We start from the raw sequence: 19,255 nt of genomic DNA on the forward strand, positions 1-19,255 counted from the left end.
CACTCTCTCTGTCAAATAAATAAAGTCTCTTAAAAAAATTACAGAATAAAATTTAAATAAATCTGCTTAAGTTCCTGCTTTTCAAATTGTTTATTGTGTTCTTTCTTACAAACCGTGAGAGTTAAATTAGAAGGGAGAGTAGTAAAATACTGATATGTCATGTCTAGAAATAATCTCTAGGAGATATCTACTTCAGTGAGAAGATTTTAAGCAATAGTACTCTCTGAGGTAAACTGCTTTACCAATTGGCTTAAAGAGGGTTCATTAACTTCTTAAAAGTTCTTTTAACCTATTTTCATGTATACTTTTTTTGTTGTTGCTTTCTTTTTTTTTTTTTTTAAAGATTTTATTCATTTATTTAACAGAGATAGCCAGCGAGAGAGGGAACACAAGCAGGGGGAGTGGGAGAGGAAGAAGCAGGCTCATAGTGGAGGAGCCTGATGTGGGGCTCGATCCCATAACACCGGGATCACGCCCTGAGCCAAAGGCAGGCGCTTAACCGCTGTGCCACCCAGGCGCCCCTGTTGTTGCTTTCTTACTTAAGATATATTAGTATTTCTACTGAACGTCGCAGGCATATGATTTTAGTATTACCCTTGGAGAGGCCATCGAATTAAATAAACAGCATTTGGCTCTCTTTTGGAGATGTCGGATCACCTTGGATTTAATACAGAAAAGTAGAGCTGTTATCAGTATTTTCTCCCTCAGGGAAGCTAACTGATTAGCAAGACAATCATCCTGGCTGTGACAGATACTTTTAAAGTGTTTATTAACTCTTTCCTTCTAATTGTATATCACCACCACTTACCTGTCTAGTCCCTACTCAAGTATCTCCTTTCAGAAGCCTTCTGTGATTATCACAGGCAGAAACTTACCCGTGTCATCTTACACCTTCGTATGTACTTTTAGTGACGCACTATTATTGGATTTATTGCCTTGTGCTTTACCTTATATAGTATTTTTATATTATCCTTGTGAAATAAAACCTCTCCTCGCTTCAAACATTTCATAGACGAGGAAACTGAAGAACAGGCACAGCATGTCCATGGATAACGAAGCAGCAAGAAATTGAGATCTCAAACTTCAAGAAATCGAAGTGGTAAGAAATCAAGATTCTAAACTCTCAAGCCAGAGTTCCTTTATATTAGATAACATTGCTCTTCCCTCCTTTTCCATTATTTCTAAGATCTTGACACTTACTGTAAATCTAGTTACAAATTCCAAAACAATTTTTCCAATTACAAATTTCAAAACAATTTTTCTAAATTTCTGTACGTAATATTAACAGTGACATAAAAGAATGAGAGTGAGGGGCGCCTGGGTGGCACAGCGGTTAAGCATCTGCCTTCGGCTCAGGGCGTGATCCCGGCGTTATGGGATCGAGCCCCACATCAGGCTCCTCTGCTATGAGCCTGCTTCTTCCTCTCCCACTCCCCCTGCTTGTGTTTTCTCTCTCGCTGGCTGTCTCTATCTCTGTCAAATAAATAAATAAAATCTTAAAAAAAAAAAAAAAAAGAATGAGAGTGATATTCCACAAACTTAGAAAAAAACAAGATTCTCAGAAAAAGCAGTTCTCTTTTCTAAAGAATGATATGCAGAAACTCATTAGGAATAGATTTTTGAAGTCATTAAGTATAAATAAAAAGCATTGATTCTGGGGAACCTGGCTTAGGTGAGTCGGTAGAGTATGACGCTCTTGATCTCAGGGTTTTGAGTTCGAGCCCCACATTGGGTGTGGAGCTTATTAAAAAGAAGAAAATCAATTCTAATTACTTAACAGGACAGCAAAGAATATTCCAGATTAGACTTTCCTCTTCAAGTAAAACACTACGAATAGCAAGAAATATTACTGCATCACAATAGTAGGCCATCTTCCCTATTTTGTTTTTCAATATTAGAAGAAGTAATAATTTAGCTATATGCAATAGTTATATTTTGTAACCCTATCCTGAGTCATCTAAGCAGACAGACTGCACACTTGTCTACATTAGCACTGCTTTTACATACTGTATTATAAATATTTTTTTTACAGGTCTATCTTCCTGACCAGTGAGCTCCTTGAGACCAATAACCATGTCTTATTTGCCTTGGCTCATTAATATTAGTTAATATTTACTGACTACTTAGCATGTGGTAGGGGTTTTATATGCATTATCTCATTTATTTTTAAATTTATTTTATTTTTTAGAAGATTTATTTTTAAGTCATCTCTACACCCAACATAGAGCTCAAACTTACAACCCCCCAGATGAAGAGTCACATGCTCTATTGACTGAGGCAGCCAGGCACCTCTGCATTACCTCATTTAGACATTACCTCATTCAGACAACCTTAGGAGATTATTATACCAATTTTAGAGATACAGTATAATGAGCTCCTCAAGAGCAAAGACCCTGTTATTTTATTCACTAATATCTTTCTTATGCCTAGTACAGCACCTGGCATACTGAAGGCACTTAAAAAGTGTTTGTGGAATAATGAGGAAACCAAAGATCAAAGAAGTAAAGTAACTTGTCCAGGGTATACAGCTAATAAGTAGAGACTTGATTTGAATCCAGGCCTGCCTGATTTTAGATATTTAAATTTTTGCTCCACTGCCTCTCTATTTCCAACTTCCAGCTCAGAATCTGGTACGGAGAAGGTACACACTGGACATCTGTTGAATGAATGAATGTCTTCTTCCTTCAGATTAATTACCTACTTCACCCTACCAGTTCTCTACTTCTTCACTTCTCTCCTGAGAAGGCCTAGTATATAACCCATAGCTATAAGCTTTCATCCTCCCTCCCTCCCTTCCTATTAGCAAACATTTACCACTATCTACAGAAAAGAAAATATGTATTACTGAAAAAAACACATGAGAGCTGCAGCATGGGAAGTTAGATGAATAGTCTGTTACTTTTATTACATAAACATAGTGTAAAATAGGTCTAAAACACAAAATGGAAAATCGATGGTCATAAACTTACAAAAATTAACCCCAAATTTCTGAATTTTGTTTTTTTGTGCTTATGATTTTTCTTTCTTATGAAGACAAATAAGAAATTTACAAAAGCTGAAGTATTCTTCATATAAATAAACTTCATCCTCTCCACTGTATCAATAATAAATAAAGAGGTAATTCCATAATGACATACTTCAAGCTAAAATAAACAGAAAGGTGAGGATGTCCTCTCTTGTAACATCTACTTTCAGCTTGCCTATAGAAAAGCAAGGCACAATAATGTGGTTTTGGAATTCATTTTAAGTAACAGATTTCAGTTAGATGATTATTATCTAGCTTAAGTTTAAAAAGATACAGGGACACTTAACTTTTATATAAGCACAAAATATTCTAAAACTACAAGGCTTCTGATATTCCTGAAATGTGTCCTCATTTATTGTTTTCTAGTTTGTTAAAAGAATTGTGATAGGAGTCAAACAAATCTAGGTTATAATCCTGGCTGTGCCCTTGAATAACTGTGTAACCACTGGGCAAATTCTTAGTATCTCTGAGCTCATTTCCTTTAAAATGAGCTCAATAATACCTAACCGTAGGACTGCAGGGGAGATAAGAGTCTGTGCAGTAATGGGCATAGCACCAGGCACATGATAGCATTCAATTAACAATGGCTCTATTTAGGGTCTGCTATTTTATTTTCCTCTGGTTTCATTATGGGATGCACTTAAATTATTATTTCCTACAGCAAAGTTTCCTATGTCTGCTTTCCTCAATGTAAATAATCTTCCACCTTAAAAAACTCATAAAATATTAGGGGGGAATATTCAAGGAATTTTCAGTCTATCTTTTCTAGAAATAATGTCATAAAAAGGACTCTGTATGTGTATGTGCATGAATGCTTTCGGGTTTTTCTGTATAAGAGCAATGCTACACCTGCATTACTGACTACCAAAGCCAGTTGGGCCTGGGCATTGGCATCCTTTAGGCACTGGAGTTTGCAAACTCTGTTTCATTTTTTTATTTTTTAAAATATTGTATTTATTTATTTGACAGAGAGAGAGTGAGCACAAGCAGAGGGAGTGGGAAAGGGAAAAGCAGGCTCTCAGTTCAGCAGGGAGCCTGACACAAGGCTCAATCCCAGGACCCTGGGATCATGACCTGAGCCATATTCAGAAGCTTAACTGACTGAGCCACCCAGGTGCCCGGCAATCTGTTTTAAACACTTTCATAGGATATCTGCCATTTTATTTTCAGAAATTGTATTGCATATAATTTATCAGAAAAGGAAACACAATGCAGGTAAGTACTATTAAACAATCAAGTGTATAATCATTTTTTAAAATTACCTGATGGAATACAGGCTCCTTTACCTTAAGGTAAACCTACAAAATATTGAAAGAAACAGCATGTGAATGAACTGCATTATTGAAGGGGAAGAAAACTTATTCCAACAATTCTGCAAATCCCAAACCTCTCTTGCTTCCCTACTCCTGCTACTTAGATCTGACTCTAGCCATGTAAAACCAATCAGATTAAGGTGGCGTGCCAAAAAAGGGCTGGTACCTACAGGTGGGTCTCCCCCAGGGCTAGCTTTACCATGGTAAACTAAATGTTTCAAAGCTATTACGGATTACTCTGGCCTCTTGGTTGCTATATCAGCATCAAGGAAGGGCAATTAAGTAATTTAATGTTACTCATGAGGGGTGAAGAGGTTCTGTTGACAATGTCTATGACACATTTTTTTCACAACAGAAAGAACAGTGGACTTAGAGACAGGTGATAAATTTCAGAGTCTGCCACTTACTTGCCATATACCTTGAGCAAGTCACTTAACCAAAAGACTCATTTTTTTCCTTATCTGAATAATAGGAATAACAGTAGTGAGGCATAATAAGCTAAAATACATGAAAGTTTTTAGTATATAATGCATGCTCAATAACTGAAAACATTTAAAACAAATTTCTTGTGCTTTCTTTTACTTCCAAAACCTCTAACATGCTCACCTAGATGTATAACTCATCACCTAAATGTATTCCCAATTACACATACCCTAGTTTTAGGCTCCAATATCATGTGGGTGATTAAGTTTGATGCCTTTTTAAGATTTAGCATGCATTTACTGTCCTGTAGGAGTATGCCTTTAAAATGACATTGTGGAGAGGAATCAAAATTCAATCATAATCCTGAAATGGCTTCCATCATTTACAAGACAAAGTCCAAATTTCAAAGCTTTCCATGATTTCACTCCTGACCTTCTGCCTGGCCTCGCTGCTCTCCTCTTGTTCCCTTTTCATCCTAGGCTCCAGAAAGTACAGTGCCTCCACATCTTTAAACATGCCGCTCTTAACTTTGTTCAGAAATCCTCCCCTGCTGGCAAACATTCATCTTCCAAGATCCAGCTCAAACTATCCATCTTTCTTGAAGCCTTTCCTGGTCCCTTCTCCATGCAGCAGAAGCAGCCATTTACCCTCCTTTGTGCCCTCACTGACCATGTATAAACGTCATGTAATTTACTGGTTTGTTTCTCTACCCTACAAGGCAATCATCTCTTTGACAGCAAAGGCTGTGTTTAGATATCTCTATATACTCAGTTAATGTAGTGCTAACCTCACAAATTTAATGTATTTTTTCAATGTGGCTACAAAATTTCTTATTCCAGGAGGAAGTTCCTACCCTCACCACAATAAGAGCAGATTATTTCCTTTAGGCACCCACAGAGCTTTAATAGTAAGATGTATATGAGCCACTATATATCTGTAACTCTAAACTCAGTAAGGAAGAATGCTTTTCATCTCTGAAACGTGTTGTTTCAAAATGCTAATTTCCCTTTGTATAGTTTCATATCCCCATTGCTATTAATAAAAGAAATGCAAAAGGATATGCCTCTTAAAGACATTTTTTAAGGCAAAAGAATTATGGAGTCCTTACTGTGTGCCAGGTATTAATTTTCACAACTAATATGAAATGTATGCTATTATTATCTTCATTTTACAGACAAGGAAATCAACACAGAGAGATTAAGTAACTTGCCCAAGGTTCCCAGTTATTAAGTAACAGTGTTGGTCTAAACTCAGATCTGACTGACTCCCAAGCCTATATTTCTGACCACATCAATTCTAAACTTACAGAGGGGTCCAGTTTTGACTCTGCCACAAATTCTCCATATAAACTTGGTTGGACAGGCAAGTCACTAAAACTCTCTGGACTTTAGTCTCAAGTCACTAAAACTCTCTGGACTTTAATCGCTTCTTCTTTTTCTTTCTTTCTTTCTTTCTTTCTTTCTTTCTTTCTTTCTTTCTTTCTTTTCTTTCTTTGTAAGATTTATTTATTTGAGATAGAGAGGGGGGAGAGCACAGAAGGAGAGTAAGAAGAAGCAGACTTCTTGCTGAGCAGAGAGTCCGACATGGGGCTCGATCCCGGGACCCTGAGATCATGACCTAAGCCCAAGGCAGAACCTTAACCAACTGAGCCACCCAGGCGCCCCCTAGTCTCTTCTTTTATACAGTAATAAGCTTTCCTTTCACCTATGAAACACTAGGATTCTCTAATGATCAACGAGTATGTAGTTTATGTGAAGGACTATACAGTGCAGTGTTGAAGCATAAGAAAACAGTGTATCTGTTCTTTCAACCTCCTATTCACCTTCTCAGCTAACTTCTGCCTCCATCAACCTATTGTTGACAGTATCTTTATTACGGTCACTTGGTCTTTTAATTGAAATTTTTATAGGTCAAACCTCAATCTTTATTTTACTCATCTTCTCAGAGGTAACTAATACTGTTACTCCTTCTAGAAATCTCTTTGTACTCTGTGATATCGGGCTCTGCCTTTTCATAGAGCTCTGATTACTTATTCTAGGTCTCATTTGCTGGCTCCATTTCTTCTATCTGACCTTCAAATGTCAGTGTTCCCATGTACAGCATGGTGATTATAGTTAATACCGGGTTGAATACTGGCAATTTGCTAAGAGAACAAATTTCAGGTGGTCTCATATCTCTCTCTCTCTCACACACGTGAGAAGATAGGTTAATTAGCTTGAATAATCATTTCACTATGTATATTTTACACCTTGAATGTATATATAGTTTTTATTTTTAAAGTGATGACTTATTGAAATCCTTACGCATACTGACAGGCTGTGAATATCAAACAGACAAATCAACTGTAACTTTTAGGGTAAAGTATCATAACTGCATACTCTCGTTTATCTCTGTTTAAAAAAAAAAAAGTGTTCCATAGGGTTGCATCTTTGGTCATCTTAATGGTTCATGTTATCTCTGTGTCAGTTCATCTATTCCCACATTTCTAGTACTACTTACACCCTGACAATTCTCCAATCCACATCATATTCTTAATCTGTTAGAAACAAAATATGACTTACTGTGGTTACTATTAAACTGAATAGAACTAAGATAAAAAGCAGGTGGTAGTTTACAGAGTTCTTCATCTTGAAACATTCAAACCTTTAAGAAAACAGAGAACGAAAGAAACTTGTTTTAGAATACATAAGTAGTAAAACAAACAGAATGCTGTATTACCACTTATACACACACTTCTGGGTCTAGTGATGCCCATCATTTCCTCCTACCCAAACTCTTATCTCAGAGAACTTCCACCACGTACAGCCTCCAAGAGGCTGGGGAAATCAGGAGAAGGCACCTGGCTTAAACTGGGTACAATGAGAGGCTCTCTCCTGAAAACTTCGGAGTTTAGGAGTCAGAGACTAAATCAATTAAGTGTGAGGGTCAAAGTATAAAGCCTCATGGATTGAAAGTCTTATGCTGATATTTGGGCATTTAAATTGAGTGAACAAGAAGATGAATGAGCAGAGAAGTGATCTGCATGGAGGGAAAAATAAAGCAAATTCAAAGAACTGAGACCATGCAGAGAAGAAGTGATGGAGATAAAAGGGTGGGAGAGAGAAGCTGCCCTTGAGTTGTAGTCAGGCTGCACTTCCTGCTATTGGGTTTCATACAATTTCCTCATGTGCTTAAAATAAATAAATCTCTCTTACCTCAAGCTGGCTTGAGTAGGTTTCTACATCTTGCAATGAGCCATCCCTGACTAAGGCACACTATTACAGAAAATACCACTCTATTAAAATTGTCTCTTTATAGTCTCCTCAACCAGACTGTGAACTCCTTGTGTGCAGGGATAAAATCTTTTTCTCGTGTATCTAATCACTTGGCTAGCAAATACTCAGTAAATAAGGAAATATGAACAAATATTTCACCATCAGTTAGGTATCCAACCTTTGAACCTATGTTTTAGTAGAAGCAGCAGGAGAGTTTTCAATTTACTAATTAACTGGCTGCAGGATTTGGACCCAACTCCTATTTCCTTATCTCTACAGAAAGGCAGTTGGGCCCAGATGATTTCTAAGATCTCTTTTACCTTCCAATTCTGTGACTTGATGACTTATTTTAAAAAAAGCTCACATGAAAGTATTTTTGAGGGGGCAGCAAACTATTGCCCAAAGGCCCAAGCTTGTTTTTGTAAATAAAATGTTACTGGAACAGTCACACTCACTTGTTTACATATCATCTATGGCTACTTCAATGCTACAGTAGCAGAGCTAAAGAGCTGCAACAGAGACCATAGGCCCATAAAACCTAAAATAATTACTACTATCTGTTCCTTTACAGGAAAAGTTTCTGATGAGCTCTTTTATTTTTTTTTTTTAAGATTTTATTTATTTGAAAGAGAGAGAGAGAAAGAACAAGAGCAGGGGGAGGGGCAGAGGGAGAGAGGGAGAGAGACAGAAGCAGACTCCCTGATGAGCAGGGAGCCCAACACAGGGATGGTTCCCAGGACCACGGGATCATGACCTGAGCTGAAGGCAGATGCTTAACCAACTGAGCCACCCAGGTGCCCCCAGATAAGCTCTTTTAAATAATACATTTTCTCAAATGATCCTGATTTTTAGATATCTTTAGAAGAAAATATTCTGGGGGTGCCTGGGTGGCTCAGTCAGTTAAGCGTCAGACTCGTGATGCTGGTTCAGGTCATGATCTCGGGGTCCTGAAATCGAGCACCACATCAGGCTCCATGCTGAGTGTGGAGCCTGCTAGGGATTCTCTCTCTCCCTCTCCCTCTGCCTCCCTACCCACCTACTGCTTGCACTAGCACACTCTCTCTCAGAAAAAAAAAAAAAAGAGAGAGAGAGAGAGAAAGAGAAAGAGAAAGAGAAGAAGACGAAAATATACCTGAGCTAGCAATAATGATCATATTGAAAAGGGATAACCATCACATAAGGGGTTTGGAGAAATTTTAAGCACTAGTGCTAGGGAATGAAACGCATACTTAGAAAGTAAGTTTATTAAATTTGTAGTTTAATTTCCAACTCTGACACTTACCAACTACATGGCCTTAGGCACGTCACCTAAGCATAAGTTCTGCTTATATCCTCAGACAAGTTACTAAATCTCTCTGTGCTTCACTTCATCATCTATAAAATGGGGATAATACCCATTTACCTTGCACAACGGAAAGAATTAGAGATGATTGTATAATACCTACCACAATTACAGGTAAAAGTACATAACTATTATTTTTATGGCATAATATATAAAATTTTTATCTATATTTATATACATTCATAACTCAAGGGAAGGCAGATTACACAAGTCAAAGTTAAGTAAGAGTATCTAAACTGGCCATAGGGTTTTGAGATCATAAAAGTTAATAAGCAACATGATTATAACTTCCCACAGATTATACTCTACATGGAGATCACAGAAGTTATAACCTTTTACACTATTACCATCTCCCAGTATAATGTAACAGGGTTAACTATGTTACTTAATCCCCTATGAGGTGAAAATAAATTTTAAAATATATTAAACAACTGAATTTTAACCATAAGTACTTACATGCAGTACACAAATATACAACAGCTGTAAATCATTGGGAGTTCATCCAATAGCTATAAGAAACAAAGAAAGAGGACTTGAATATAGAGGTGCAATTATTATACAAACCAAAATAAAACATCAGAATGATTATGATAGTCACCTCTTATTATCTAATATCTTTTACCAAGTCTTTCGTATATTTCACATCTAAGTACTCTGAGTGTTGGGGAAGGTCACTGGAAGGACGTGAGTGTCAGCTGGATGTGAGCTGGACTCAGGTGACTGGAGGATCCTCACGCCCTCCTATCCTTGGAAGAGGAGTCCCGCTCATCTTTCTTGCTCCCAGAGGCTGTTCCAAGGACAGAGTCTTGAGATAGTGATGTGGTGTTGAAAACACCTGTATGGTATACTTGACTGAACCGACTTAAGGCCTCTTTACAAACTTTTAGGGTTTGGTGGGCTGGTGGGGATCCATTGTGGCCACCCAAGATGAGCCTTGTATGTAGGTACTCTCTGCTTATTAAAACTGCTATCTACCAACCAGGAGTGGCCTGCCTCTTTCTACCACCTTTCCCTGCCCTCTCCTTATGAGGGCTGGTTTACCGTCACTTAACAAACAAGCTTGTCCGTCTATCTATCTATCCTAATGTACACACCTAAGTAGGATGCCTGACTCACTGGACCACTCAGATCATTCAGTACCACAAACTATGATGTCATACCTCCAGGAAAGAATGTCTACCATCTATAGGTCTGTGGGTCCTATCAATATTCTTTTGCATTTTCCCTTTTCCTAGAACACCTAAGATGGATAAAATGACCACTAATATATATAAGAAGGGATATTAATGGCTGGGAAAGTCATTTAGTTAATCTAAGTAACCTATGTTTCTGAAAAAAATTATTATTAGCAGTAATAATAACAGCTATTATGTATTAAACTACAAGCTAGATTATGTATTAAACTACAAGCTAGACACTAAGCTAAATGTTATTTAGGGTTATTTCTAAGGTTATTCACTAAGGTTATTTCTAATCCTTAAACCAATCCTATAAAATTTACTTATTCAGTAGATATGCATTTAATTAATTATTTAATAATATATCTAATATGTACCAGACAATGTGTTAGTTGCTGAGGATATAATGAAAACAAGACACAGTCAATGCCTTCACAGTCTAGTGAGGGAGGGAAATGAAAAACATGTGATTAAATATAAAAGATTCCAACAAAAGGGGCACACACAAGCCAGAGAAGGTGGTGGCAGGAAATGAAATGGGGTGGTAGAGAAATACATTCTAGGAAGAAGGAAGAGAGTTTACGCAGAGTAATTTATTCTGGTAAATTACTGGAATAATGAAATAGCATATGTGCAGGGTCTGACGGTTAGGTGTTTTGCATTCATTAGCTCATTTAAGTTTAACAACAATTCTAAGGTAGGTCCTATTATCTCCATCCCAAGACGAGAACTCTGAGGTTTAGACAATTTTAGTAATTTGTTCAAGATCACAGAGCTAGTAAGTAATGGAGCCAGATTTTAAACTGACTCTGGAGCATACCTCTATATTATGTTGCCTCCAAAACCTTTCACTTGAATCACCTTCACATGTTCAAAAAAGTTGGCACAGTATCACAATATGCTGCAGATAAATCTACCACAAGGTTTATGATACACAGAAGATTCTTCTATTTAAAATTTTGAACCATGATCTCCTGGCTTTATATTAAACATCTTCTGCATTTATATCTTCTTTATTTCAGTTTTCGTGTGCTAGCAAAATAGTTGTGTAATTATTTGGCCTTTCCACAATGTATTACTGGGGTATTTAAATGGCCCACTTTGGGGGATCGTCTATTCCTGTATTTGGAGGATAGGACATAAAAAGATCTGCTTTCTCCATATTATCCCATAGGTCTATCTATACAGTCTATAAAGGCAGTTGAAATAATTGTCATTCTTTTATTCAATCGTTGGACAAATATTTATTAAGCACCTACTATGTGCCTGAAACAATGCTATGTGCAGGAGACAAGATAACCCTTGCTCTTACGATGTTTTTCAATCTAGCCAGGGTGAAAGACACTAGACAGTTAACTGCACAAAAATAAATATTTAATTACAATTATGATAAGTGCCATGATGGAAAAGTACAGAGTACCATGACCAAAAAACAGTGGTCCTCATGTAAGGAGTCATGAAGATTTTCCTTAAAGAGGTGACACATAAACTGAGTCCTGAAAAATATGCAGATATGAGTAAGGTGCAGAGGGTTTGAGGGGAAGATGAGAACCCCTAAGCAGTGGGAACATAATGTGCGAAGGTCCTGCTGCAGGAAGGGAATTTAAAAAAACTGAAAAATGTCCATTGTGATTGAAGCTTAATTAATGATGAAGAGAAAGGATATAAAATGAGGCTGGAAAGATAAGCAGCAAATAAATCAGGCAAATGTTATACGCTGAAAGGGATTCTTAATTTTATCTTAAAAGTAATGGCAAGCCACTGAAAAGGTTTAAGCTGGGTGGCGATCTTCATCAGCTTGGGCAGCAACAAAATACCTTAGACTGGGTACCTCAAAAACAGAATTTATTTCTCACAGTTCTGGAGGTTAGGAAGTCCAAGATGATGGCACAGATTTGGTGCTTGGTGAAGTTTCTCTTCTTGGCTTGCAGACAGCTGCCTTCTCACTTATTCTCACATGGTAGAGAGAGGGGAGAGAGAGCCAGCTCTCTGGTTTCTTCTTAGAAGGGCACTAATCCCATCATGAAAACCCCACTTCATAACCTCATCTAAACTTATGACTATCTTAAGGCCCCATCTCCACAAATACTGTCACACAGGGGACTAGAGATTTAACATATGAATTCTGAGGGGATACAATTCAGTCCACAGTGGTGGTAGCAGTGTGTTTAAAATACATGTTTTATTATTTTTCAGGTATGGTGAAGCCAACAGATCAGGAGATAACTGCCATTGAAAAGAGAGTTTGTTATTCACAGTTCCTAAGAAGAGACATGCCACGCCAAGCAGGGCCACATGGGAAAGCACCAGCATCAGTCAGGAGGCAGAACGAGCAAGGGGAAAGCATGGATGACAACCTTTACTGTGGTTTCCCAAAGAAAGGCCACGTAAGAGAGGGCAAGCAGGCTTAGCATTGGCTAATTTGAATAACTGCATCAGGCTGTAGGGTCTAGGGGCTATCTTTAGTTGTCTGGTACCTGGCCCTGGGGTGATTAGAGCAGAGGAATACTATCTCCTGGAGTGTAAGAGTCAGAAAAAGAAGGTGGTTTAGAGTATAGGCTCCGGATTGGTTAGTCTGAATATGAAAGGTGCCATCCAGGGTGAGTTATTTGCTATATCTAAGAAATGGCCACCCCTGGAAGGGACAGTCTCTCCCTACTCAGTGAGGCTCCAGATGCCAGAGTATCAAGAATACAAAAAATAAGAAAATACAGTTATTACGGAATGAATGTTTGTGTCCTGCCCAAATTCACATGTTGAAACCCTAATCCCCAATCCAACAGTATTTGAAGATGGGGCCTTTGGGGGGTAATTAGGATTAAATGAGGTCAAAGGGTAGGGGCCCTTATGATGGGATTAATGCCCTCACAGGAAGAGATACCAGACAGCTTGCAAGAACCCAGAGAAAGACAAATACCATGATTTCACTCAAATGTAGAATTTAAGAAACAAAGCAGAAAACAAAGAAAAAAAAATAAAAGAGAAACAAACCAAAAAACAAACTCTTAACTATAGAGAAGAGATTGTTACCAGAGGGGAGGTGGGTGGGAGGATGAATGAAATAGGTGAAGGGGATTCAGAGTACGTTTATGTTAAAAATAAATAAATAAATAAGAGTACAGTTATCTTGATGAGCACTGAGTAACATATTGAACTGTTGAATTACCATATTGTATGCCTGAAACTAATAAAACACTGTATATTAACTAAACTGAAATTACAACAAACAAACAAAGGTCATTTAACCAAAAAACAAACCAAAACAAAACAAAAACGAAAAACAAAAAGGAGTGGCTACCTGTAAGCCAGGAATACAGCTCTCACCAGACCCAACCATGCTGGCACCCTGATCTCAGACTTCAAGCCTCCAGAACTATGAAAAAATATATGTCTATTGCTTAAGCCACCTAATCTACAGTATTTTTGTACGGCAGCTCCAGCTGACTAATACAATAATAAACATCAGATGCCAGATCAGGTACGTGTGGAGAGCGTTCTGCAGGGAAAGAGCACAGTTGTGGGAGGGCTACCTAGTAGGTTATAGCAGGCCAGGTCAAGGAAAGTGGCTACTTGGATTAAGGTCGTGGAATTGAGAATAGACATAAGTAACTAGACTTGAGAAATATTTAGGAAGTAAACTAATCAGGGATTTGTGATTGATCTGATATAAAGGTGAGGGAGAAGAAACTCCCAAGGATAACTCCTAGGTTTCTTGCCTAAGTACCACAGTTGATGACAGTACAGTTTACTGAGATTGTGAGAACAGAGAAAATTACAAGAACAATTTCGACATGTTGAGTTTGAGGTACCTGTGAGACAGCCAAGTGGAAATGTCAATCAGGCAACTAGAAATACAAATCTGTAGCTCAGAAGAAAAGTCTGGACTCCAGATGTTGGCTGCTTGTTTATTTGTTTAGAGAAACTAAATTAAGCATATGTTAAAAGGGCATGGATTTTAAAATCTGGGTAATACAAATACAGAAGTCTTATTTCAAAACTGTAAGTAGCAAAATTATGACTGGTAAAAGAGCACAGAGTTCCAGGTTGAAGGTGGGGCGCGTGACTGAAGGTGAGTCTGGAGAGGTAGGCAGGGGCCAGATCACAGCCTGAGTTTCAAATTCATGAGCCTGATCTATGGGAAGTATTAAAGATGGTTTAAAAAGTGGTATGCAGGGGCGCCTGGGTGGCACAGTGGTTAAGCGTCTGCCTTCGGCTCAGGGCGTGACCCCGGCGTTATGGGATCGAGCCCCACGTCAGGCTCCTCCGCTATGAGCCTGCTTCTTCCTCTCCCACTCCCCCTGCTTGTGTTCCCTCTCTCGCTGGCTGTCTCTATCTCTGTCAAATAAATAAAATCTTAAAAAAAAAAAATAAAAAATAAAAAAAATAAATAAAAAGTGGTATGCATCCTGGAGAGCAGAGACTGCATTTTACATGTCTCATGTCTAACACTTAAACAAAGCCTAGCAAACACTGCTCAAAGAATGAAAACTATTAGTTTTGTTTGTAGGAACAGTATTTCTGTTCCGGTGTGACAAATGGATAGGGGACGCAGGGACACCAATTAGGAAAGAGTTACAGAAATCCGGATTGGAGATGATGGATTAAGGTCGTGGCTGTTTAGATAGCAAGAGCTAGATGTATTTCAGCTTTCAGTGTTTTTAGAAGTGAGAAAGCCGAAGAAATTAAAGATGAATCATGAGTTTTAGGCTTGGGCTTTCAGTGTAAGGTGGTTCCATTCACTGAGATAGAGAGCAAAGGAGGAAGAAGGATAATATTTATAGCCAGAACATCTGTTATTTACATTATAAAATCTGAATTAGCTTACATGAATTACCTAGCAGTTATGCAATTTTTGTTTTTGTATTACAAAGAAAATTATAGGTGAACACACATTTTTCGTTGGTTTTATTTTATTTTTACTTATGAGAAGAGGGTGAATACATTCATTTTTTTAACTAGCATCTACTTCTTTTTTCTAATATCAAACATATATGCTCAGTAAAGAATACTTAGAAAAAGCAGAAGAACACAAAGAAAAATTCCACATGGCTGAAGAAATTAAGAAATTGCCTTTAACTTTACCCTCCCCAGGGTTATCGATAACTGTATATATGTCAGTTAGTGAAAGCAAAAAAGAATGAGTTGAATGAGTGAATAGATGAAAAGAAAATCTGGGAGAAGTCTCCTAAAAACTTGAAACTTTTATACTCCAACCACCAGCAATGCAAGACAAAGTCCTAAGATAGGTAAAGGAAACACAAATAAGTAAGACAAAACGTAGGTCCTCATCTTGTCTCTAACTTTCTGTGTAACTTCTAGTCAATTTACTTCACCTCTCCTGGGCTGTTTTCCATTTGTAAAATTTGTAGATTGGATGACATTTTAAAAATCCCTTCTAGGGGCAACTGGGGTGGCTCAGTCAGTTAAGTGTCTGCCTTTGGCTCAGGACATGATCCTAGGGTCCTGGGATTCAGCCCCATGTTGCGCTCCCTGCCCCTGCTCAGCGGTGAGCCTGCTTCTCCCTCTATCCCGTGTTTGTGCTCTCTCTCTTAAATAAATAAATAAAATCTTAAAAAAAATAAAAATAAAAATCTCTTCTAATATTAAAGTTCTATGATTCTAAATTGTTCTTTGGCACCTTTTACCCCTTACTTGAAGGCCATTCCTGGTGTCTCTATTCCTTCTTTAATGTTTTCCTCAAACCCATTCCCAAATGCATTGCTCTTGGCTAGTTGCCAAAAGGATGTGACATATTAATCAAGAGAAAGGAGTAAGTAATAGCTTAAAATATTACCCTTCACAGGGCACACATAATAGTACTCAAAGGAATGAATTACTAACAATTAATCAATAATGGTGGTTTCAGACATTCTAACTGGCTAAAGAAAAAGGAAGGAAATTAATACTTATTAAACACTTATTTACCAGATCCTATGATGACACTTTCACATATGCCAATCAACTGATCCCTACAATACTCCTACAGGTATTATTAAATCCATTAGATAGATGAGGAAACAAGCTCAGCAAGATTAAGTGGCATATCTATGCTCAAACAGCCAGCAAAGTGGTAGCAGAATCGGAACTGGAGCGAAAGCAGCCACTTAGCAATAGTAAATCTGGAGAAAATACCATCTAAGCTCCAAATCACTCTTAAGACAGAACTGTTAATATCTGCTTGTGCTCAGTTTAGGCAGAAGTAAAGAATGGGCATCCAAAGACAGCTATAACCAGCTAAGTTCAGGCTGGTGAAATGGTTCACTGACCACCAGGGTCTAGTAAGTGACAGCACTGTCATTTTGGACTTTGCGTCAGTGACTGTGCATAAAAAATAACGGCCTAACATAGCTGAGGCAACTTTATCCTGAAAGGAAACAAGAAGCCTTCAAGGAGTATTTACAATCATTTTATGTTTAAATTAGAGAGATGGGGAAGCTGTTTTAAAAAGCCCTTTAATACTGAGGATTCTTCCTTCCTAAATCATTGGGAAATTGGGTCATATATCATTTCTGTCCAGATAGGCAAGCACATAAAACCACAACTTTGTAGACCAAAAGAGGCAAGAAATAAGGCATCTATATAATCTGTCCCCAAAGTTGACAGAGTAGTATTACACTAATGATAAAGCACAAAATCAAAGATCTCAGGATGAAAGGCCATCTGGTCCATCCAAATGCTGTGTTATCTTGGTAACAATCTTATCACCAATTAAGTTTATATACCAATGAAAGTGTGCTTTCACTTCTGCTCCAAATCTGTTAATGGCTTACAGGGGATAAAGTCCAAGAGGCTTAGATCTGGCCTCTGATTAGCTTCCTAAACCACATCTCTTACTATTTAGTTCAATGGCTACTCAGAGCAGGTACTCAATAATGTAACAAATGTTAGCTATTATTACTGTTAGAACTGTCACCATCATCACCACATATTCCCATTCCATCCATGGCCACGACCACAAAGTGTTATTTGCAGTGCCCTGAGATGCCAGACATACTCTCAACTCTGTAGGTTCGAGTTGGCCTGGCAAACTCCTATTCATCTTTGAAGATGCAACTCAAACATGTGTCTGAGTCACCTGCGTGAAACCCGTTCTCTCACCTCCCTTCCCTAAATAATTTCTCTTTTCATTTCCATAGCATACTGTAGGTCCCTTTACTACTGCATTCACTAGCATAGTACCTTCACTCCGAGACCACAGATTCCTTGATGAAAGGACTATATCATCTTTACCTATGCATACCTCTTGCCCAGGTACTAATTGCTGAACTAATAAAAGTGTCTGTCCAGCTTATGCTTGGGCACCTCCAAGGACAGAGGACTCAAGATCTCTGAAGGAAGCTCTTACCGTCTACTAGCTCAGGAAATTCTTCCTCATGTTGAGCAAGATGTCTCTTTACCTTTAATACCACTAGGACCACAAAGAATAAATCGAATCCTTTTCAACATGTCAACCCTTCAAACACTGATTCATAAAACATTTATGTAGTGCTATGTGCCGGGTAAGTATGGGATACGTCAAGGTCAACCAGAGAGAGTCCCTGCTCTTAGGTAACTCACATTCTGATACAGAAGAAAGATTTAAATATATTTATAAAACAAAAGATAAGGGCAGTAACAGAGAAGCACAGAGTGTTGTAGAACATACGAACGGTACATATCCAACCCCAGGGCCATGGAAGGCCTCCTAGAGGAGCTGCCACTTTGGCTAAGACTTTAAAGGATGAACAGGAATTGTCCAAGGGAGAGAGGGCAGTGCAATAGGGCCAGACATGAAAAATGCATAGAACTGAGAGAGAGTCTGATATGTACAGCTGAGTGAGTGGCATGTCTTCTCGTCTTCAGGCTAAATGTTCCCAGTTCCTTCCCCTCAAGCATCATGACTGGAGTTTTAGTTCTTTCACCATTCTGGTGTTTCTCATTTGAGCACAAACCAGGTCAGTCCTCGGAAGTGAAATATTGTCATGATCTACTCAGCACACAGTAGGGGAGCCTATCCCTTCCCTCACTCAGATACTTAGTCTAGCCTTGTCTCTGCACATTCATGCAATTGCTTCTTTATATATGTGATAGACACACACTACCTTCCAGGGTTTCTGTTTTAGGAATAACATGATGGACAACAGGAATGATCCTAGAAATTTAAAAACTTACCTAAGTCTTAGAAAATATGTGTTAAAGAAAATGTCACAGGTAGCCATATGTACAGAATTAGAATAGATATGTTTTGTAAATTGTTCTGGTTATCTGTTACTGTATACCAAACCACCTTAAAACTCAGTGGCTTAAAACACCAATAAATACTTTGCTGATTAACATGCATTTTGAGCAGAACTGGGAGGGAGTAGTTCATCTCTCCTTCATTCAGGGTCAGCTGGGACAGCTCAAAGGCTGGGCGTGGAATCATCTAAAGGTTTACACACTCAAATTTGGGGTAGTTGATGCAGCTGCAGCCTGAGGACTTCAGGTGAGGTTCTGGTAGGAACATCTATACATGGCCTTTCCATATGGCTCACTGGCTTCTTTACAACATGGTGCTGGATTCCAGGGTAAGCATCCCAAGAGGATGAAGAAGAAGCTCTATTGCCTTTAGTGACTCACTCCTGGAAGTCATATAGCTTCATGTCCACCATAGTAACAGTCTTGCCCAGATTCAAGGGCAAGTAACAAAGATCCCACCTCTTGAGGAGAGTCAATATCACATTGTAAGAAAAGCAAGTGGG

General features: G+C 38.2%; 1 protein-coding gene across 3 annotated transcripts in view; it reads right to left on the minus strand.

Moving 5' to 3' along the window:
• Window positions 1-19,255, minus strand: part of ACER3 (alkaline ceramidase 3) — a 154,899-nt gene that overhangs the window by 56,025 nt on the left and 79,619 nt on the right. For all 3 annotated transcript variants that reach the window (XM_057316674.1, XM_026518147.4, XM_044390962.3), the window contains 3 exons: window positions 9,814-9,866; window positions 7,323-7,404; window positions 4,288-4,323 (listed from right to left, as the gene is read on the minus strand). In XM_057316674.1, coding sequence (XP_057172657.1) covers window positions 4,288-4,323; window positions 7,323-7,404; window positions 9,814-9,866 — 171 coding nt within the window. The remainder of the gene's footprint in view (window positions 1-4,287; window positions 4,324-7,322; window positions 7,405-9,813; window positions 9,867-19,255) is intronic.

The sequence above is a fragment of the Ursus arctos genome, unplaced genomic scaffold (assembly GCF_023065955.2).
Source record: "Ursus arctos isolate Adak ecotype North America unplaced genomic scaffold, UrsArc2.0 scaffold_22, whole genome shotgun sequence".
NCBI lineage: Eukaryota > Metazoa > Chordata > Mammalia > Carnivora > Ursidae > Ursus > Ursus arctos.